The sequence below is a fragment of the Rhodamnia argentea genome, chromosome 11 (genome assembly GCF_020921035.1).
Source record: "Rhodamnia argentea isolate NSW1041297 chromosome 11, ASM2092103v1, whole genome shotgun sequence".
NCBI classification, from domain to species: domain Eukaryota; kingdom Viridiplantae; phylum Streptophyta; class Magnoliopsida; order Myrtales; family Myrtaceae; genus Rhodamnia; species Rhodamnia argentea.
The window spans coordinates 15,894,763-15,915,140 of NC_063160.1; the positions used below are offsets into that span (position 1 = coordinate 15,894,763).

General features: G+C 44.1%; 5 protein-coding genes across 6 annotated transcripts; 2 read left to right on the forward strand and 3 right to left on the reverse strand.

The window, feature by feature from the left end:
- Window positions 1–968: 968 nt before the first annotated feature.
- LOC115753422 (LRR receptor-like serine/threonine-protein kinase RPK2) lies at window positions 969–4,910 on the reverse strand. Its single transcript, XM_030692026.2, has one exon. It carries the CDS (start codon window positions 4,703–4,705, stop codon window positions 1,319–1,321), a length of 3,387 nt encoding a protein of 1,128 aa, XP_030547886.1. The 5' UTR covers window positions 4,706–4,910; the 3' UTR covers window positions 969–1,318.
- Window positions 4,902–10,122, reverse strand: LOC115753428. Its single transcript, XM_030692033.2, has 5 exons — window positions 9,830–10,122; window positions 8,516–9,347; window positions 8,050–8,235; window positions 7,487–7,616; window positions 4,902–4,994 (listed from the first exon to the last, which is right to left on the reverse strand). Exons 2-5 carry the CDS (start codon window positions 9,301–9,303, stop codon window positions 4,902–4,904), a joined length of 1,197 nt encoding a protein of 398 aa, XP_030547893.2. The 5' UTR covers window positions 9,304–9,347; window positions 9,830–10,122.
- Window positions 10,123–11,693: 1,571 nt separating this feature from the next.
- LOC115753472 (protein CHLORORESPIRATORY REDUCTION 7, chloroplastic) lies at window positions 11,694–13,163 on the forward strand. The gene is made up of 3 exons (XM_030692097.2): window positions 11,694–11,846; window positions 12,407–12,540; window positions 12,739–13,163. Exons 1-3 carry the CDS (start codon window positions 11,792–11,794, stop codon window positions 13,009–13,011), a joined length of 462 nt encoding a protein of 153 aa, XP_030547957.1. The 5' UTR covers window positions 11,694–11,791; the 3' UTR covers window positions 13,012–13,163.
- A 52-nt stretch (window positions 13,164–13,215) lies between these two features.
- LOC115753474 lies at window positions 13,216–14,231 on the reverse strand. Of its 2 annotated transcripts, none has more exons than XM_030692100.2 (3): window positions 13,874–14,231; window positions 13,621–13,717; window positions 13,216–13,490 (listed from the first exon to the last, which is right to left on the reverse strand). In XM_030692100.2, the coding sequence occupies exons 1-3, from the start codon at window positions 14,098–14,100 to the stop codon at window positions 13,449–13,451; spliced, it is 366 nt and encodes a 121-aa protein (XP_030547960.1). In that variant the 5' UTR covers window positions 14,101–14,231; the 3' UTR covers window positions 13,216–13,448. The 2 variants fall into 2 exon arrangements, with proteins under 2 accessions (XP_030547960.1, XP_030547959.1); XM_030692099.2 differs by having other exon boundaries at window positions 13,621–13,726; window positions 13,874–14,217.
- Window positions 14,232–17,438: 3,207 nt separating this feature from the next.
- On the forward strand, window positions 17,439–20,378 carry LOC115753423 (exocyst complex component EXO70E2). The gene is made up of 2 exons (XM_030692027.2): window positions 17,439–17,788; window positions 18,067–20,378. Exon 2 carries the CDS (start codon window positions 18,137–18,139, stop codon window positions 20,090–20,092), a length of 1,956 nt encoding a protein of 651 aa, XP_030547887.1. The 5' UTR covers window positions 17,439–17,788; window positions 18,067–18,136; the 3' UTR covers window positions 20,093–20,378.

The following is a 20,378-nucleotide window of genomic DNA, read 5'->3' on the forward strand; positions in this document are numbered from 1 at the left end:
GAATTACTAGAAAAGATGGCGCGTGAAAGAGATGTTGCGATTCATGATTGCCTTTTTTTTCTCGTCTCTGCTCTCTGTTCACCACTCTGCCTTGTGCCTGAATTGTCAAACTTTGTCGACGTACGGAACTCGGAAAGGAGAATATCTTCCGGGAATCGTTGCTCGTGGCTGTGGAGCGTGCGGAAGGTGTGCCGTGATTCATCCTCCAAGCAATGCGTGTGTGTACGAGCTACGTAGATCATGTGTAGCCACACATTCGCACCAGGACATGTTGACCTACGTCCGTGGTGAGCTGAGCGAACGGGGAGTCTTGGGGAAAGTTTTGTTCTTCTTCGTAGGTTTGGGAAATGAAGAAGACAAGCCAAGCGAGCAGCTAATTTGCCATGAAGGGTCGAATCCCGAAAGGCGATTAAAGGGGTCGAGAACTGAGATGACTGGGGGGTTTCGAGATGAAGTGATCGGGGTCGCAGCGTATATTCGGGAAGAACGCGGTGTTTTCGATTCCGGTTATCATGGTTCTACCATGCTGCAAATTTTTGGGCCACCAAAACCCCAAAGGCCCATGTTGACTTCTTGAATTGAGGACTGCATACTGTTCACTGCTGGCTATTCAAGTCATGTATTGGGATGTGACTAAATGTGCTGAAACTCACCAAGAAAACGACCGTCTTGTTGCAGAGTTTTTGTTCACAGAAAAATGCAGCAACAAACGAACGCAACAGTCTTGGTCCTTCACTGTCACACTCCTGAGCTAAATGCTAAAGGTAACACAGAGGACTGCTTGACCCAAAAAAAAAAAAAACACAGAGGACTGCTACACTTTATAAAATGGAAGACGAAATTCCCAGCTCTGTAATCAGTGCTCGCAGCAGAAAACCAGCAAAATCCAATGGAGAACATAAACCAGAAAGCACCAAAATGCTTGTTCAGGAATCAGATGGTTGCAATGTTGAAAACTGAAGCAGCCATTATAAAGAATGATCATTTTATACAAAGGGACAGGAGTCTAATTTCTACAGTTTTATTACAACAGCTGAACCTAGAAAAACAAAACCTAAAAATACTTGTGTAAGACGCGGAAAAGAATATCTGCACTCTTCTGCAGCTTCATCATAAAATGCCCCGACACCGAAGAATTCCCATGGAATAAGGGAGCCATCACAACTATGGTACAACATCTATAGTAATAGAAATTCTCAACCTAAGGGGCGTCCGACCAACCGAGTGAAAAAACCGACAATTGCAGATAAATTACACCGCAGCCTTTGGCTCACTTCCTATAAACCGCTATTTCCCAGAAAACTTACGCGAGGGAGATCTAAAAAGAAGGAGGCTGAAGCTGTTTCAGCCGATGTACAACTTGCTTCATCGTGGGCCTAGTAGAAAGAGAATCGACAGTGCAAACTACTGCCAAGTGTAGAACGGCCACCAGATCATCGTGGGGGCCCACGTCCCACAAGCCTGCAGTGAAGAACTCCTTGGCACGACCCTGTCGCAGAAGCATGCATGCCCATTGGACAATGTTGAAACCATTCCCATATGAGGAGAATGAGGGGTCTAAAGCCTTCTTGTCCGAGAGCAACTCAAGAAGTACTACGCCGTAACTGTACACGTCGGCCTTATCAGAGACACGGCATGTCATCGCATACTCGGGGGCCACATAACCAAAGGTCCCTGCCACACCAGTAGTGGCATGGGTTTCTGAAGTTCCTAGTAGCCGAGCCAACCCAAAATCAGACAAGTACGCATTGTAATCATCATCTAGCAAGATGTTGCTAGGCTTGACGTCGCGGTGGAGGATTCGGGATACACATTCGTTGTGCAGGTAGGAAAGTGCACGAGCCACATCTAAAGCAATCTTGTGAAGTACCCTCCAATCCACAGGCCTCGTCGACCTTTCTTTTATGAATTTCTCCAGATTACCACCAGGCAAATACTTGTAAATAAGGAACATCTCAGTCTCGCTGGCATGATAACCAATCAAAGTAACCAGATTCCGATGGTGATGCCGTGCCAAGGTCTTAATCTCCGCATGAAACTGTTGAAAGCCCTGAAAACGGCCTACCGCCAGCCTCTTTATTGCCAACAATACCCCTGGCGAAATCTCGGCCTTGTATGTAGCTCCAAAACCACCACTACCGATGCAATTGCTTGCATTGAAATTCCCTGTGGCCTGCACGACATTCTCAAATGTTAATGTGATCCCAATATCTATGAAAACAGACAGTTCCTTCTTGACAATGCTGCAATTTGATTTTCCTTGTTTCCACTTCCTTGTGTAAATATATAGGCCAATCAAAGCCAGCAGCACGGAAACAATCGCCGAAGCAGAAGCTATAGATGCTATTTCTACTGCATTAAAACCATGATTTCTAGAACTTGGTGGTTGACCACCTGATGGCGAAGCTGCATAATTTGCGAAACTACCCACCATCGGCAAATCTGTTGATGGCCCTAGTGGGCAAGGCTGGCTAAAATGGTTCCCAATAACATTACTGCACTTCATCAAATTGTCATTTAAGCGAAGAGGCCCAGACAAGTCGTTGAATGACACATTGAATGAAGTGAGTGCTGTCGCATTCATCAAACCTGATGGGAGTTGCCCGGAGAGCTTATTGTTATTGAGCAGAAGAACAGTCAGATTCTTTAATTTCACAATGTCATTGGGTATTTCACCAGAGAGGGAGTTTGATGAGAGATCCAGCACTTCTAAGAACTGAAGCTGCCCCAAGCTGGGTGGGATGGAGCCAGTAAGATTATTACCAGCCAAAGAAAGATATTTCAGACCGTTGACCTGGCCTAGACTGGATGGGACCTGTCCTTGCAATGAATTCCACCCAAGATTTAACCCGACAAGAGAAACCAGCCCTCCGAGACTTGGGGGAATAAAACCGGTAATTTGATTCCCGGATGCATCCAAAAGAATGAGCGATCGGCACATCTTACCCATGCCAGACGGAATCGGAGCAGAGACTTTGTTGTAACTGATGTTGATGGCAATTACGTCCAAGTTTTGACAGTTTTCAAATATATTTTCCGGAAATGGTCCAGACAGACTGTTCTCACCAGCAAAAAGGGCATAAATCATTTGAGCACGCAGTCTTCTAGGGATAATCGGCATTGAGCTCAATGTTCCAGTGAAGTTATTGCGCCCAAAATTGTGATATATGACAAAACCACCATCTGCTGGAACTGATGGTAAAGATAGACCACCATGAGCTCTATATGCAATGGATGACAAATATCCAGTTGGCCAGTTGATGACATCGGAAGCATATCCATTGGTGGGAGAAATAGAAAGACAGCTGCTATTATGGAATCTGGGTATCGAACCAGACAGGGCATTTTCGCTGACATCAAACACAGCCATACACGGAACCTGAATTTCTTCAGAAAGCTGCCCATTCAACTTGTTTGAGCTCAGGTCAAGGAAAACCAACTTCTTGCAGTACCTAAATTGTTGTGGTACCCCTCCAGTAAGGTAATTCTTAGCCAAATTGACCATTTCCAAGTTGTCACAAGTGGCCCAGTCAGTGGGAATCCTACCCTCCAGGTTTGTCCTCGGTGCCCACAATATGCTGAGCTTGGGTAGTTTTGTGATTCCCTCAGGAACTTCACCTTGGAAGTAATTATACTCGTCGTTCATCGGATGAAATCTTGATAAGACACTCCTTTCTGCAGTATTCTTGTCTTGAAGTGGATCGAGCAAATTCGAAAGCACGAGCACAGATAGATTACTGCAGTTTCCCAGCTCAACAGGTATTGAACCGCTGAGAATGTTCCTCGAAAGATCTAACACTTCGAGCTTCTTGAGCTGCCCAATTGCAGCTGGAATGACCTCCTCCAACATATTGGAGTATACTAAAAGTGACCTCAACTCTGCACAACTCCCAATGCCACTTGGAATTTCACCGCCCAAGAAATTACCTGACAAATCCAAATGCTCCAGTTTGCTGCAATCATTCCCAATCTCGCTGGGAAGGGAGCCAGTGAACTGATTAAATGACAGATACACAGCCCTCACCCGACTAACAAATCCAGGTATGCTTCCATTCAAAGAATTTCCAGCTAAATTCAAAACCTCCAAATCGGCAAAATTCGATACCGACATGGACAGTTCACCCGAAAACTGGTTAAACCCAAGATTGAGCACGCGCAGATTCTTCATGCCAACAAACTGAGCTGGCAAAGATCCCCTAAACGAGTTCCCCTCCAAATCAAGGACCTCCAACTTCTCCATTCCCCAGATTTCAGCAGGCAATTCACCATACAGTCCATTAAAAGGAAGTGCCAAAACCCTGAGCTCGGCAAACTTAGCAATCAAGGGCGACAATTTCCCTTCCAATTTCCCACCACTTCCCAAACAATTTCTCCTAACTCCAAGCGCATAAAGAGGGAACTGAGCAGAATCAGCACAAAGGAACAAGCTTCCCTCACCTGGGCCGCCGTTTCCAGTGATGTTGAGAGACGAAACCCTAGAATCAAGGTCACAGGAGACGCCAAACCAATCACAGTGGCTGGACGCGCCCGAGCTCGAATTCCAGCCGGAGAGGAGCCCCGACGGGTCGGGGAACGAGTTCTTGAGCTGGAGGAGGACCGATTCGTCGGAATCACCCCGAACGGCGACGAAGGAGAAAGCCAAGAACAGGAAGAAAGTGGGCTTGACGGCGATGACCGGTAGCAATCGGAAAGCGGAGGAACCCATCTCCAAACACCCAAAAGGGTGTCCAAGACCTGAAAAGCTCGAGCCTTTTTGCGTCTGTGTCGGTTCGGGAAGAGCCCTTCCTTTTCAGCGACGGGCGAAGAAGAGAGAGAAAACCCTAATTTCCGTCATGGGGAGAGTCCAACTGGTGTGGTCTCCGAGAAAACGCGTATGTGGAAGCTTTGATTTAGGCTGCGCTTCATTCTTCTTCGTTGTTGCTGTTGTTGTTGTTGTTCTTCTTCTTCTTCTTCTTCCTCGTCTTCACTGTTTCCTTTTTCTTCTTCTTCTTCTTCTTTTTCTGTTTTTTTTTTTTTTTTTGTGCGCAAAAAGCAGTAGCCAATAATTTTGCGTGTCCTCTGCGTTTTTCATAGATGTCGATGCGGGGGTTTTGTCGTTTTGAGTGGGGCTGGGGCCCAGTGGAAATACCATAGTGTGGGTCGTTCTCTTCTCACACCTTTTTCTCTCTCCCTTTCTTCCTTTTTTTTTTTTTGAGAAAAAAAAAAAGAGAAATAATTAACACTTAAACATACTAATTGGCTCGATTAATTGTGTTTCATAAAAAAATTTTCCTACAAAGATTATCATGTTTGGACACTTGTTTGAAATGCTTCGTCTTCTTCGACAACCTGTACACTCTTTAATCTGCATGCCTTTTGTCCCAATATAATCCCGGTAGTCGGATGGCGACGTCTTCAGAAATTAGCAATTATTTGATGTCGATGAGAAGGGTAATATTCAGAATAAATCCTATAAATATGCGAAATGTTGAGTGATTCACATAGAAAGAGTCATGACTACTAAAAAAAAAGTGAATAAACGGAAACACATTTTTCGATGAAAATGTAAATCACTAGCGAACTTTTATGAAAACTATTTTGCAAGATAAAGGTCGTGGCGGGGTTTCATACTTTTCTCGGAAGTTTCTTGCTCCGAAAAGCGAATTCCCAAAAAATATGCACTTATGGAAACGAGTTAATTATCGATGGCGGCTACAACTACATGCAGCAAATGGCAATGACTATAGGAGTCGAGTTTGTTATTGAGCATCAAGCGATTTCATGAAAAACGTGAAGTGAGACTTTTCTTTCCGGTGTCAAGTGAAGAAGGTGAGATTGATATATTTTCAATTAAGAATTCGACAATTTATTAACGTCCTTGAAGCCACTTGCTAAGAAATTGATCGAAAGAACACCGCGATTCTCGATTCGTTAGTTTTCGAGGAAGTGACTAATCAGCACTGTGAACGTGCGGAAGAAAAGGGTTTTGATTTTTCTTGGTGGAGAAAAAGCAAGTTGATGAATTATCCAAAATTTGGTCTCTTGTTTTTTTTTTTTTTTTGTGGTGGAACGAAATTTGGTCATGATTCGAAGCTTCTTTTGCCTTTTTTGATTTGTTCTTACGTTTGAAGGGTTAATTAATGTCACGTCAATTGCCGGGCCAATCAACACGTCGGACCCGTCAAACCAACGAGGCCTCGATGTGGTTGGTCGGGAGATTCCTCCGAAGCCCAACAGTCAAAACACATCGCACCACCGAGGAATCCAAGTTGGCAATCTGAATTATCTGTTCATTTATCCGACAATTTCCAAAAAAAAAAAAAAAGTACATATGATTAGAAAAAAAATATTAAGGAAAAAGACTCGCGATTAGTTTTAAAATGGCGAGATGTCTGGCAATTTCATGCGAAACTCTGATAAATTATTGGACGAGACATTTCATAAAGCATCGAGGGATCGCGACTCGGACTGCGGCGGTCTCCCCCGTTAGGCCCCTCCACCTATCCTCAATTCTTGGTTGCTATCATCCCAAGCGTCGATGAAAATTAGGACATGCCCGAGTCGTTCCGTCGTGTACCGAACGCCGTGGGTACTAATGCGCGCCGAAACCGATCTGTCTAATTCATCTCAAAGAAATGACTGATGGGTCGCGACGGATCCGGATTGGTTGCGGCATATCTTTCAAAAGAATTCCAAATCCACCAGGGGAAGTACGTTCCTGTTCTCTATATCCAAGAAAACCAGTGGGAGTCCTCTGTTGAAACCGAGTTTTATATTCTTGATTTGTGTGTGTTCCATTAAGTAAAGCCTCCACCACTAAACCTAATCAAATCAGCTAATTACTTCAAATGTTATCTCATCAGAGCGATCTGCGCGTACCATGTTGTTCACATGGGATATACAAATGAGAACCGGAAGAGCATGACCTGGGGAAGCTAATATCTAGACTCTAGGGAACAGGACAGGGTTACAGTATGTCTTAACTATGGTTAGCATTGCAGAAGTTGGTCATCCGATTCACGGGCTGATGCTCCTGAGCGATGGGCGATGTCGGTCTGAGGTAGGCGGTCCGATGTTAGAGCGAGTTTGCGCTTGGTTGCACCGCCAGTTCCGAAGGTGGTCGGCAAATCGTGATAGTTTGAGCTTTCGTGTTTCTTTCCGCCTATCCATTTTTCATGGGATACAGAAGTTCTTGTGTATTTATATGCTTCATCAGCTGGTTCTCACCAATACTATGCTTGGCACGTATCTGGCAGCATTAACTTTGAAGACTCTTGTGGAAGCATGTGCAGTTAGAATGTCTACAGCTAACTCGCGGCGAGTCGTCCGAATTAGTCCCGGTTCTGGACGTGTTAAAACCAACATAATATTACATCAATCAAGGCCGTACATCCTAGACAAAATTGTGCGCGTGTGGGCATGCTTTTATTCTGTTCTAGCGACTCTTGGCAAGATCAATTTGGCGTTCGAGTTAATCTTGGAGGAGTTTTCGCACCGAGAGTCACACATAGATCTTTGCACGTTCTCTAGCTTTTGGAAACTCGACAGGAATTGGGTTACACCGGCGCATCAGATAATGCGACGGCATCGTTTTTTGTATATGGACTTCCGTTGCCTTTGAGCTCATTACGTTGCTTCTGTCGATGACCAATTGTTCAGAACATAAAGTGATGTAACAAAATTGGAATATCATGCACCAGATCGAACCACATTCGATTGCAAGGGGAGAACTCGGGAAAATGAGTTGAGAGGTTGCGAGAATGATCTCCTTTTACATATATAATCATCTTCTCCGAAACTCACACGAGATTCGTAACCGCTACTCCTAATTACCATCTGTCTTTCTCTCTATAATCCGAGTTAATACACATGATGCAGGTGTGCAAACCGACCAAAGCTAAGCAGAATGCACATGGTAAGATATCGTTAGCTAGATCGGCAATGCTTGATAGCAGCATGCATATAATGCCGGCCTGTTATAGAATCTAAAGGGAAGAGAGGCGCCTTAAACTCTCAGTTGGATTGATGAAACGGACAGGCACCGGGAGACGACTGCGTGACGTGTCTTACTTCGGCTTGAGAGAGATCGAACAGCGGAACGAACAGCAAGAGAAGCAAGAGAACCAGTTGGTCAAAGTAGTCCTCCCTGTTGTCGCTTGCCTTCGCTGAGATTGCTCCGGCAATAACTCCGACGAGTGTTCGTTCTTCGATCCCTCCTTCATCGAGGGCTTCTTTCCTTCTGACGTCCCTCCCAGTCTGACCCGAACAAAGTCCAATCGTTAGGCTTCGGGCAGGTTTAAAAAACACTAGTGGACATGAAGAGAAACAAACCTATTTGCTCACATGTCTGATAAAAAAAAAAAAAGTGAAAAACTGACACCTTATGCATAAGAAAGGGAATGAAACAGTAAATCCAATTGCTCTATGGAGAATGAACTACCTGATGCACTAAACGCTACTGGTTACCGATCGATCTCAGACTAATTCGACTATGACTGACAGAAAGAAACCAAAACTAAATGGGATTGCCGCTTACATTGGGAATGCAAAGGAAGCGGTGCTCGTGCCGCTCCCGTCAGACCGAGTAGACATGCTCGTGGAATTTCGGACATGCTCAGTAGGTTGCATCTTTTCCTTGGCATTGTCATCTTCACCTTTCTTGATATCTACGTTGCTGGATCTGGGAGACGCTTCGTCGGGGAGTAATTCAGTTATTTGGGGTGATGGCTTCGCTAAATCAGCAATCTGGTTCACGGACGATGATCTCGGGCTTTCCTGCTGAGGCCCCACAGCCTCTGCCACAGGGGGCAGGGCGGTTGGGACGCTGAACACCTCATCGAGCTTGGTTAATTCACCCGACTTATACAGCAAGAAAGCCTGATCCCTAGAGAAGCTGTTGTTTCCCATGTGAATGCTAAACAAGGATTCATTAGAAGCGACACTCCAGTCCGTCGGGTTCGCCGGCTTGCTACTAAAGACAGCTGCTGGAATCCTATTCGGGTCATAGCCAGCAGGTCGTCCTGCCATGTAACTCAAGGGAAGCGGAGAGGTGATCTCGCCATGTGTGCTCGAGATTGGAGCTTGAGCATAACTCTCTGATGGGAAGAGTCCTTCGAGATCTTGCGAAGAACGATTCGATTTCGGCAAGGAATCACTCTCATCTCGATCGGTGAGGGTTGAATCCGACAAAGAGTCGGGCTCCAATGAAGAAGAGGAAGAAGAAGGAGAGGCTTTTTTTCTCGGTAGCGTATGTGTTTCATTGCAGGTGTCGTCAAAATGAACCTTCAAGTGCTTACCACTTTCCTTCTCAGCCTCTCTATCCATAGGATGAATGATCTCAAGATGCCAAAGCCCACGGAGGTCCTACACTGAGCCATTGAAGGGTTAAGTTAAGCTACGCAGACCGATCAAGCCGAATCATTTTTCGGAATCACAGCAAATAATTCAATCACTAGCATGGTTCTAACGATAAGGATCAGGGAGATGGTGGCTTAACAAGCACATAAACAACTTCGGATACACATATTTCGACTTCGGGACCAGACGAAGTTCATTCCGAGGAGATTTGGCTTATGGTAAGATCCACTACATAACCATCGGAACCCTTTGCGAACCGGAACTTCATACGAAGAATGCAGAATCTTCGCAATTGAGAATTGCTTAATAGGACGCAAAAATTCTTTATAAGCAGCGCAGCGCACAGGAACACAGTAAAAACTCGAGACCCGTCATGCATATCGCCCTTGCCATGCTTAATCACTCACCTAATGATATTGGCTCGATCCACGAAACGACGCGATCTTAATGACTACGCATTCAATCAAATCAGCAAGAAGAGGAGGCAACGTACCAGAAGACAAAGCTCCAGCTGATGAAATCAAATCGAGACGGGCCGAGTTTCCACGGGGGAATCGCCCGAATCGGGTCACAAGGGGATCTCGAGTGCCGCGATCGGCTAGAAGGAGTACGAGAAGGGGATGGTGAATTGGAGCAGGAAGGAGGAGGGGGAGGGGGACAACAAGGGGTTTGACAGCTTGATGGTAATAAGAAGGGGGGAAAGAGAAGAGCGAGTTAAAGAAAGAAAAAGGAAGGCGCGGAGACGATTTCGGTGGGTGTTTCTTCAGTTCGCGCCGGAAAGAGAGCGAGCGAGGGAGAGAGAGAGAGAGAGAGGATTTCTTCCTAGGCGAGAAGAGAAATCGTAACCGCATTAACCGTTTTTCAAACTGAGCTCGCGTTTTTACAGTTCAGCAGCAAAACCTAACACGAAGGCTTGGGACTTCCACTTTGACCTTTTTAGGCTCGAAATTGAGGAAAAAAGGATGTTTTTTTAAGGAGTGAGGGCAAACAAAATTGGTCGCAGAAAACCTGTTTGTTCATACAACGTTGGACGAGCACGAACGGCAAAAGGATAAAAAAAAAAAATTCGTGTCGGTAAGTTTCTAGGTGTGTTGATGAGTTTTAAATATGATTGATAAAGAAATGACTCGACAAATTGCTTGTATAATAAGTTGTCACTAAAATTTTCTAACTTTGTTTGGTCGTTTTACAAATAACTAACAGTATTATTGAGTTACCCCACTTTGATCAGCGTAACTTGAGATTGTGCTAAAGGTTCCAGCTCTTACGCGACATTATGGACCTCAAATGGAATGGGCTACCCATTTTTCCAAGTGAAGTTAGTATCTTCGTCTCGACTTACGAACTCTTATTTGAGCTATTAGGTTCTGTTTGCTTCGCGAAAGATAACGTTCTTATAGGGGAAGTCATTTTTCAGGAGAATGACAATATTTTTTCGGTGTTTGGCCCTGAAAATGTATTGGAAAATAATTTCCGTCGTTTGGAATGAAAAATCTGATTTAATCTTCCTAAGATAGACATGCACTATTAGGATGCTAGTAACTTGCACGTGGGCAACAAGGAAATTTGGTGCAGGCACCAAGGTCCCACATGGGCAACAAGGGAACTTGGTACAGGCACCTGGGTCCCGAGATCGGCCTCGATGGACCCCACTTGGGAGCTAGGGATCGGGGGCACGAGCACCTGTGACCTAGGCTAAGCCTTGATGGATTGTGGCGCGAGCGCCCGGGTACCGAGCCCGGCCTCGATGGACCCGAATGTGGGCATCGGTGTCTCGAGCCCGGCCTCGATGGACCCCAAGCATGGTCACCACGATCCCGGGCCTCGACCTCGATATTCCTTGGCTCGAGCACTAGAGACCCGAGCTTGAGTGTCGAGGATTGGAGCACGACCTTTGTAGACTCGGGCCCGGCCTCGATAGACTTGGCCTTTGATGCCGAAGACCCGAAAATACGATGGGATACCTATCTAAGCATAGAGTTTCGGTCCATCACCGATACTTAGTCATATTTGGAAAAGTGATTTTTGATTTTTTAAAGATTAAATCATTTTACTGAATTTAAGCATACGAAAAACATTTTTCGTAGGCTCATTTTCCTAAGCGAACCAAACTCCGAAAAATAAGAAAAAAAATTTCCGCAAAACAACCTTAGTAATGTTTATCTGAATGATTTCGACTTACTAGTTATTAATAACTCATTAATTTCTATTGAATTCGCCGACTCTTTTATAAGACTATGTAACTCATTGGAGTTGTGGTTAAGTTGCTTTGTTAGAACGAGCCAAATATTTGAAGAAGAGCCCTCAATGAAACATAACAGTGAAATTTCGGGGATAGGACACCTACCTATGTAAGGACAAGAAAGGCCCGGTTCATAAACATTATCCAGCAAAGAACACCTCTGCCTCAAACACTAAGCTATCGGTTTGCAGTTGAAGATTACACACGACATCAATGGAACGAGCCTTACAGATGCAGATTCAACGCGCCGCGGCATGGAACCTGAGCGGTAAGCTAAGCTCTTCTCTTTTTTCCTTTTTCTTGTCCCTAGTCTCGGGGCTTCACAAGTCCCCGGCATCTCTCAAAACTACCGTCTTTTCAAATTCCCGGACTTCACATGATTCTGGAGCTGGACTCTGAGGATTAGAAGTTTTCGTTCATGATAGGATCAGGGTTTCGGACCGAGATGCCGATTGTTTTTTCCTTGGATATTTACTGAGTGGCAGTCTGAAAATGATGCACAGGAGGTGTTAGCCTTTTTATGAGAGAGTAACCGAAGACAACTCTTCAATGCTAAATCTGTAGTAGGAATGAGAAGAACTAGCTGATCGATTTGATACCGTCTTCACGAATAAAAGACATGAAGATGCCAATAAGCAAGATTTCTTCTTTTCAACAACGAGGGCATTAGTTAAAGAGCTCAACAACTGTGGGATTTACATAGTATAGACATTGCAACAAGGTAGAATGGGATCGAATATGATTGACTGAGAAGATTATATCTCATTGGCTACTGTGTAATCACTGATAGAGTGATTGTTCTTATTTCCGGGCTTTGCTTTGTTGCAGGCGAAACTACTTCGAGGAGTAAAATGAGGACCTCTTTTATCGAAGCAAATTCCGTAGGTGCCGTTCAGTTCTCCCATCCCTCCGAACGCCTCAAACTGCACAAGACGAAGAACCATCTGAAGAACATAGAGAAGGTACATGTGCATCTGTATGTCGTTCTTTGTCGATTAGGCGAAAGCATCCGGGATCTGCTTCTTATTGTTTCATTCCTACAGGAAAAGAAGTCTTCTTTTTTCTTAGTCAAGTTGCTTAATTATGTTTCTTCTCCATAAACAATGATCGAACTTCAAGGAATTGTCGTCCAATGTGATATCTGTCTTTATTATGCTCAGATATTTGCAATCAGGCGGAGACGGGCCTATCAGCGCACCGAGACTTACGTGCTACTGGAACCGGGACAAGAAGAGAGATTCGTGTCCGAAGAAGAGCTAAAGGCCAAGCTCAAAGATTGGCTGGAGAACTGGCCACGCAAATCTCTCCCTCCTGACCTCGCTCAATACGAAACTCTTGACGATGCCGTCTCCTACCTTGTGAGCTCTGTCTGTGAGCTCGAAATAGATGGCGATGTGGGCTCAATCCAATGGTACGAGGTCCGCCTAGAGTGACCGAAGCAATGGCCAGAACATAAATTAGTGTGCTCCGCTGTATTTCTCAGATACACAAAGTACTTGTATCGGTCTGCGGTGAATTACTTTGATACTTCATCGAATGGAAGAAGTCAATCGGAGCGACATTAAATAAGAAGCCATTTGCATTGTTAACTCCTTTCTTGTTCTTAAGAGTATATCAGAAGAGTGCGCTGAACACAATTAAGCAGTAACAGAACATTAATTTCCACGAGACATTGCGTAATGTTTACAGAGAATCGTCTTATACCAAAAGAATATTACAATCAGATGGTACATCAGTCGAAAGTAAAAACAAGTTGAGCTTTCCCGCAAAATCCCAGAAGACTTTTTCTGCATCACCAGCGGTGCAGGCTATTGGATCTCATGTTATATCGGGTAAGACGTGCCGAGTCGCATAATCCTTCAGTTCGGAGTTAATGAAAGAGACCCGCATCTGGAACCAGCGAGCCGGGAACCTGCAAATTTGGCAAAATTGGATTCTAAGACCATAAGAGTCCCAAGAAATTACATATAGCGAAAAACAAGACCCTAAGCAAGCAAGACCATGTTTGGTAAGCGACGATGCAATTGAGAAGTTAAGGATACCTTGAGCTGATCTTTACTAGGCGGCAAGACGATGCCACCTTTTCTGCTTCGGGCGAGGAGGCCTTTTGTGACGGGAGACACCATCAGATCAGTTGGGCTGCGATACCTTCACGTGAAAGATGCACAAACCAGTTCAAACGGAAACTACCGAAGAGGAAAATAAAAAGCAAAATAAAAATCAAAGTCAAAATCAGAACTTGATGCAAATTGCTAACACGAGAGAGCGGGGGCAGGCAAACCCTTGATCCGATACCTTTCAGGGTACTTGAAAGCCTTGGGGACTTTGAGGCGATCCGGCGTGCAGGGTCTGCGCAGCTCGCCGGGGACCCGAGAAATCCGGCAACTTTCTTGTGATTGCGGGGGTTTCGGAGGGGGAGTTGTGGTCGTGCACTTGTGCTCCAAGCTGGTGTTGCTCTTGCTGTTGTTCTCCGATAGGACCGCGACACTAACCGGCGAATCAACCACCTGCTGCTGCTCCATCAGGGACTCTTAAGTCTTCTATCGCCGTAAGCAGCCGATGTCCAAGCCACCGGAGAGAGAGAGAGAGAGAGAGAAGGCGTTGAATTGAATGATGTGTGTGTGTGGGGACAGTTTGTGAGGGGGGTTGTATTTGAGCAGAGAGACAAGGGAGATCGTGGGGCTGTTACCGTTTGAGGATGAGGAAGAGAGGGACTATTTTCTAACGGTCAAATTTGGTGTTCTGGCTCAACTTGTCTGACTGTGGAATGGGCCGTGCCTGCCATTAGCACCCAAGGCCCATCGGGCCACATAGGCATGGGAGGGTGCTTTTGGGCTGGCTTGGACAATGCTATTTTAACTTTGGGCTAATTCCCTAAAAAAAAAACACCAACTTTAGGTCTAATGATGATTCTGGCCCAAACTTTTTTTTGTTTAATAAAAAAGCATCAACTTTATGTCCAATTACGATTCTGGCCCGAACTTTTTTTCATCCCATGAAAAACCGCCAATTTTAACTCAAGTACCAAATCCGGCCGTCATTATTGTAGATTTCATCTTCAAACCTGTTGAACACGCTTGTTTCTGGAAATATTTTAGCGGCTCGTTCAATTGCTACAAGTGCAGACCTGTTTCGGCTTTCAGAGATGTATACCTTTTAGTAGGAAAGCATCATTTTCAACATCTTTGGCAGCTTCGCTTGCCTTCAAAAGTTGCACAAACAGAAAAAATTAGATGATAAAATGCCTCAACCATTAGCAATCGGTGTCCTTCTTTTGTTGGTGACCACATATTTAATCTACTTCATCTTACAAACTTACTGGAGAAGAGTATTGTAGCTGAATAATGAAGAAATCAGCATGAAGTTACTGCATACACCAAAGCCCGAAACGCATCATGTTTACTAACTCAATTCCTAAATACTAAACATTAAGAGTTTTCACCGGCTCCTCTTCAAACATAGATAGTGCGAGTGCCTCAAATACTTCTTGATCGCCTAAATCGATCATTCAATGACTAAACTTTTTCTAATTCATGACAATGGCGATACCCCTTAATGTAACTCAATACAAATTCTTCATTAAACGAGACTTAATTAGTTCCAAATTAATGGCGGTCGGATTTGGGACTTAAAGTTAAAGTTGGTGATTTTTCATGGGATGAAAAAAAGTTCGGGCCAAAATTGTCATTAGACCTAAAGTTAATGCTTTTTTACGGAATTAGCCCTTTTAACTTTTGAAGTTTGGTACAATGTGATTGGGACCAATTTGGCACAAACAATTCAGATACAACTCATTGGAAAAAAATTACCAAAAAATGCATAGGAGTGCCATTTTTAATTTTAAACTTTTCAATTTCGTCGATTTAGTCTTTAACCATTTGACGATTTGTCAACCTAGTTCTTCTAGCTAATTTACCAGAATATCGTTGATGCGGGCACTAGTCTTTCTAAGCGGCACGGCCGGAGCCGACATATGTAATTTTTGCAATTTTTAATAGTTTTTCTTAACTTTTTTTTCATTTTTTTCCTTTTCTTTACTTTCATCTTTTATTTTTCAGTATTTTTTCTTATTTCCCTCCGGAAGTCCGCAGCCTCGGCGAGAGCCGCAGCGCCCTTGCCTACTTAGATCCGGCGAAAGGGTCGCCAACCACGATCAAAGAAGAAAAGAAAAAGAAAAAGAAAAATTATCACAACAAATGAATGAAAACTACGTAGGAGCACCAGTATCCACGTTAGCGATTTCCGGTCAAAATTAGCCGGAAAGATTACATTGGCAAATCGTCAAAAGATTTAAGACTAAATTAGTTAAATTAAAATATTTATGATTGAATTACTGTCCGTGCAACTGATTTTAAGAAATTTTTAGTTATAGTTATCCCCCTGGGCAGCGCATTAAACCTGACTCTTTAAGTGTCCAGTCGGGTCTGGGCTCTCGCATTGATCACCTCTGCATGCCAACCATAACTCAACCATGCAGATGCAGTGCTTCGAGTCGGACCTACAAGGCTGAACTGAAGGCACAACCTTCTTCTTCAATTGCTTTTCACTTTTACTAAGTTCTATTCTATAAGAGAAACGATGGCTAATGGAGTCTGTCAAGTTTCTCTTACTTAGGCTCCGTTTATTTCGCGAAAAGTGCTACGCTTTCGGAAAAATATTTTATGTGGAATTATTTTTCCAAAAAAAATGACAATGTTTATCTGGTGTTTGATCAAACTATGAAAAAGACCCGAAAAATATTTTTTGTCATTCGGTATGAAAAATCAGATTCCTCCTTAAACTGCTTTTAATAATTTTTATTTTTTCTCCTTTTTTTTATTTTATAAATTTTTAATTTTTTTCTTATGGTTTTGCTCGCCAAATCTAGGCGAGCCTCGAGCTCGCCGGATCCGGACAAGCTTGAGTTCGAGCTCGAGCTTGATCGAGGCTGGTGAGCTCCTGCCTTGCCTTTCCTATGGCAAGGAAAATGATGTTCACTTCTCAAAAAAGGAAAATATTTTCCTCACTTTTGAAGAGATTTTTTTCATGGATGGAAAATGTTTTCTTAAATTAGCTTATTTTCCACGAATCAAACGGCGAAAAATCCGAAAAATGCTTTCCGGAAAGTTATTTTTCGTAAAACAAATGGAGCCTTAGTTGTTAATTAAGCATTTTTATAATTTGGTTAAATATGAGGCTTATAACTCAATCTGAATCTTGACATGATAAACATTGATTTCCCCGTGAATTCATCAATTTGGGACGTACAAAGCGTGTGTGATTACGGATTTTACAAGGAAAACTTCCTTTGAAGTTATATTTCGCAAGCATCGTCCTCACTGCTTATGGTGATTTTCAAACTACATGTCTCGTCCCGACATGATTTACCGCCGTATTTGCGCTCGCCACACTCCTTCAAAGGTGGTTGTCGGCATCGGCCTGAGGTCTGACGCTGGCGGCGATCCCTTCTCCAACTTAAGACTAGATCGAGGTCAAATGATCTCGGCACGACCGCCATGGCCGAGCCCTGCCGTGAATCTCGCGCGACTCACAAGCCCGCTGCAGATGGAGACACACGGATGCGGGACTGGTCTTTTTAAGCTGCGAAGGGAAAACATTACGAGCATCGTTTCCTCGGAAGACTCGAAATTAATATCCGCGCAATGCGATTCGTGGCAAGCGCAATTCACTCTTTTGAGTTTTTCTTCTGCACATGTCCCGACAAAGTCGAAAATCTGATGGCTCTTGCAACTGCCCCGCGTGGACCGAGAAGTCAAACCTGCCAAACGATGCGGAGCAACAGAAGAAAAACAAAAAGATAACGCAGCAAAAACTCCGATAATAATCAAATCATTGCACATATTACTTATTAGTCGGGTTTTAGGGGGCGACGAATCCGCCATGGGAATAGCCGCCTGACCTCCAGAGCTTCCGAGAAAGGAAGGAGTCTTCCTTTCAGTTTTCAGTCCTTTTCTTTTCTCTGCTCCCTCCGTACATCGTCTCCGCCGTCGTCATCTTTTCCCCTGCCGTATATATATTCTTATTCTAATCAGCTCCATATTTCACCAACTGTTTGACTGCTCAGCGCTTTGCTGCTTCGTTTTAGCCTCTAGGATCAGATCTTCGTTGGGAAAAAGTTCGTCCTTCGCTTCTAATGCTCAATACCCTCTTCTCTTTCCGGTTCTTGCGTCTCGCGGAGCTGGAAAAGGAGACGCCTCTGAGCTCGCCAGGGTAAGTTCTTGAGCTCTCGTCCGATTCTTTTTCAACCCTTTTTGCGTTCTTCTGAAAATAATAATAAACCCAGAGTAGCGTCTTCTTCTGAGTCTCCTTGTTATCAATCTTGAATTGTTGGCTTTTTTTGTTCTGGCTGAGAAGCCAAGTTGTCAGTGTTTTCTTCGATTATGTCATTAGTTTGATCAAGTCCAGAGGGTGTGAGTATGAGATTCAAGGAGTTTTTAGCGTTGGGTTTCTAATTTTATCTGGGATCTTCATAGTCTCCCCACTTGTAGGTGATTAAAGATCAGCTATTTTATTGGGTGAATAGTGATTTTCTAGGGTTCTTGAGATTCTTTGGGGGATATGGATGATCTTGAGAGTGGTGCCTTGGATTCAGAAGGAGAAGGGAACTTGATTGCTGCCGCGCAACAAATTGCGAGGGCTTTGGTGTCAAAGAGAGAGCTAACTGATGAAGAGAGAAAGGCTTTGGTTCATTTGAGGGCTCAGTTATCCACCATTACCGTAGATAGTGAGAAAAAGAAAAAGAACATTGAGGAAGTCGCGGGCAGAGAAGAGCATCTCAATGTTATTCATGAGAAGATCATGAGGTGGGAGAATGATCACTCCATGATATGGGATTTGGGCCAAGACGAAGCATTTCAGTATCTGAATGCCGTGGATGAAACCCGGAAGTTGATTGAACGACTAGAGAATTCATGTCTGGATATGTTGGTTGAAAAGGATGAAATGTTGAGGAATGCCCATGATGTTCTTCAGACAGCTATGGTTAGGCTCGAGGATGAATTTAAGCATATGCTTCTTCAGAATAGACGGTCTGTTGAGCCAGAGCACACATCCTTCCGTTCAAGTGAGGAGGATGCTGCAGAAGAAGGCTCGACGTTTTCTTCCTCCTTCGATGACTCGCTCCGCAGAGACAGCTTCAACAGAACCTCGGAGGAATCGATAATCGATCTGATTCATCCAGAAATACTGCCTGACCTCAGATGCATCGCGAATTTGATGTGCAACTCAGGTTATGCACATGAATGTTCCCAGGCCTATGTCGGTCTTCGCAGGGATGCACTAGATGAGTGTCTCTTCATCGTTGAGATGGAGAAGCATTGCATCGAGGATGTTCTTAGGATGGAATGGGCTACTCTTAATTTCAAGATCAAGAAATGGGTTCGAGCTATTAGAGTCTTTGTGCGGGTTTATCTAGCGAGTGAGAGATGGCTCAGTGATCAAATTTTTGGAGAGGTGTCACTGAATTTGAGTTGCTTTATTGAGGCGTCGAAGGCTGCAATTTTGCAACTTCTGAATTTTGGGGAGGCTATATCTATAGGCTCGAAAGAACCGGAGAAGTTGTTTTGCTTCCTTGAAATGTATGAAGTGATGTCTAAGCTCTTACCAGACATCAATGAGCTATATCCAGATAATGCCGGGTCCTTTATTAGAATTCAATATAATGAACTCCTGCAGAGGCTAGGCAACTGCATCAGGATGACTTTCGTCGAATTCAAGAAAGCCATCGCTTCAAACGCATCAGCGACTGCATTCCCCGGGGGTGGGGTCCACCATCTGACTCGTTACGTGATGAACTACATGAAGAATCTCGTTGATTATGGCGAGACTCTCGAGTTGCTTCTAAGCGACCATGGTGGAGAGGGTTCCAATTCATTCTGTCATGAAACTAATTCACCCATAGAGGATGAAAAGAGCGGGGTTTCCGGATGCGGATTTCCCAAACTGGCTCCCCATTTTCATGGCATTTCTTCGGTTCTGGAATCAAACCTCAATGAGAAATCCAATCTATACAGAGATGCGGCTTTGCAGCATATTTTTCTGATGAACAATGTGCATTACATGGCGGAAAAGGTGAAAAATTCTGAGCTTAGGCTTGTTTTCGGAGATGATTGGATTCGGAAGCACAATGGTAAGTTCCAACAGCACGCTTTGAGCTATGAGAGATCGACATGGAGTTCCATACTCTCCTTCCTTAGAGAGGAGGGGCTTCATAGTTCGGGTTCGGGTTCCATCTCGCAGACCCTTCTAAGAGAAAGGTTAAGGAACTTCAGTCTCGCTTTCGAGGAGGTATACAAGGCTCAGACAGCCTGGGTGATCCCGGACGTTCAGCTGCGGGAAGATTTACGCATCTCCACATCCCTCAAGATAGTCCAAGCGTATCGAACGTTCGTGGGTAGGCATAGCGGTCATCTAAGCGACAGGCACATCAAGTATACTGCGGACGACCTGGAGAATTTCATCTTGGATCTGTTTGAAGGATCGCCAAAGTCCCTGCCCAATCCCTATAGGAGGTGATGACATTATTTATTTAGTTTTGCAATGTAGACGAGCCTTTTATTTCCTCTCTCTACTAATCTGAGTTCGAGGTATTAGCTCAACCACTCTCTCCTATGTTTTACCTTGAAGTTGTCCCACAGTTTTTCGCCCAATGACCAAGTGAAGTTCAGGCTTAGGGAAGTTGCATGTTCCCGTGTTGTACCCTGTAGGTAATTGTTGTATCGGCGGGTATAGTCCGTATACTGAGCACCTGTAAACATTACCAAATTGTTTAATGGAAGAATGTTTAATCTGTTTTTCCTAA

Bases quoted from the DNA above. Each gene is read 5' to 3' on its own strand.
- LOC115753422 (XM_030692026.2), bottom strand. From the start codon at position 4,705: ATGGGTTCCTCCGCTTTCCGATTGCTACCGGTCATCGCCGTCAAGCCC.
- LOC115753428 (XM_030692033.2), bottom strand. From the start codon at position 9,303: ATGGATAGAGAGGCTGAGAAGGAAAGTGGTAAGCACTTGAAGGTTCAT. The intron at 7,617-8,049 runs GTAAGACACGTC...GGTCATCGACAG, and splicing joins TCGATCTCTCTCAAGCCGAA to AAGCAACGTAATGAGCTCAA. The intron at 4,995-7,486 runs GTGTGACTCTCG...AAACAGAAAAAG, and splicing joins GAGAACGTGCAAAGATCTAT to AAGAAGAAGAAGAAGAAAAA.
- LOC115753472 (XM_030692097.2), top strand. From the start codon at position 11,792: ATGGAACGAGCCTTACAGATGCAGATTCAACGCGCCGCGGCATGGAAC. The intron at 11,847-12,406 runs GTAAGCTAAGCT...GCTTTGTTGCAG, and splicing joins CGCGGCATGGAACCTGAGCG to GCGAAACTACTTCGAGGAGT. The intron at 12,541-12,738 runs GTACATGTGCAT...TATTATGCTCAG, and splicing joins ATCTGAAGAACATAGAGAAG to ATATTTGCAATCAGGCGGAG.
- LOC115753474 (XM_030692099.2), bottom strand. From the start codon at position 14,100: ATGGAGCAGCAGCAGGTGGTTGATTCGCCGGTTAGTGTCGCGGTCCTA. The intron at 13,727-13,873 runs GTATCGGATCAA...TTTCACGTGAAG, and splicing joins GCTTTCAAGTACCCTGAAAG to GTATCGCAGCCCAACTGATC. The intron at 13,491-13,620 runs GTATCCTTAACT...CCAAATTTGCAG, and splicing joins CTAGTAAAGATCAGCTCAAG to GTTCCCGGCTCGCTGGTTCC.
- LOC115753423 (XM_030692027.2), top strand. From the start codon at position 18,137: ATGGATGATCTTGAGAGTGGTGCCTTGGATTCAGAAGGAGAAGGGAAC.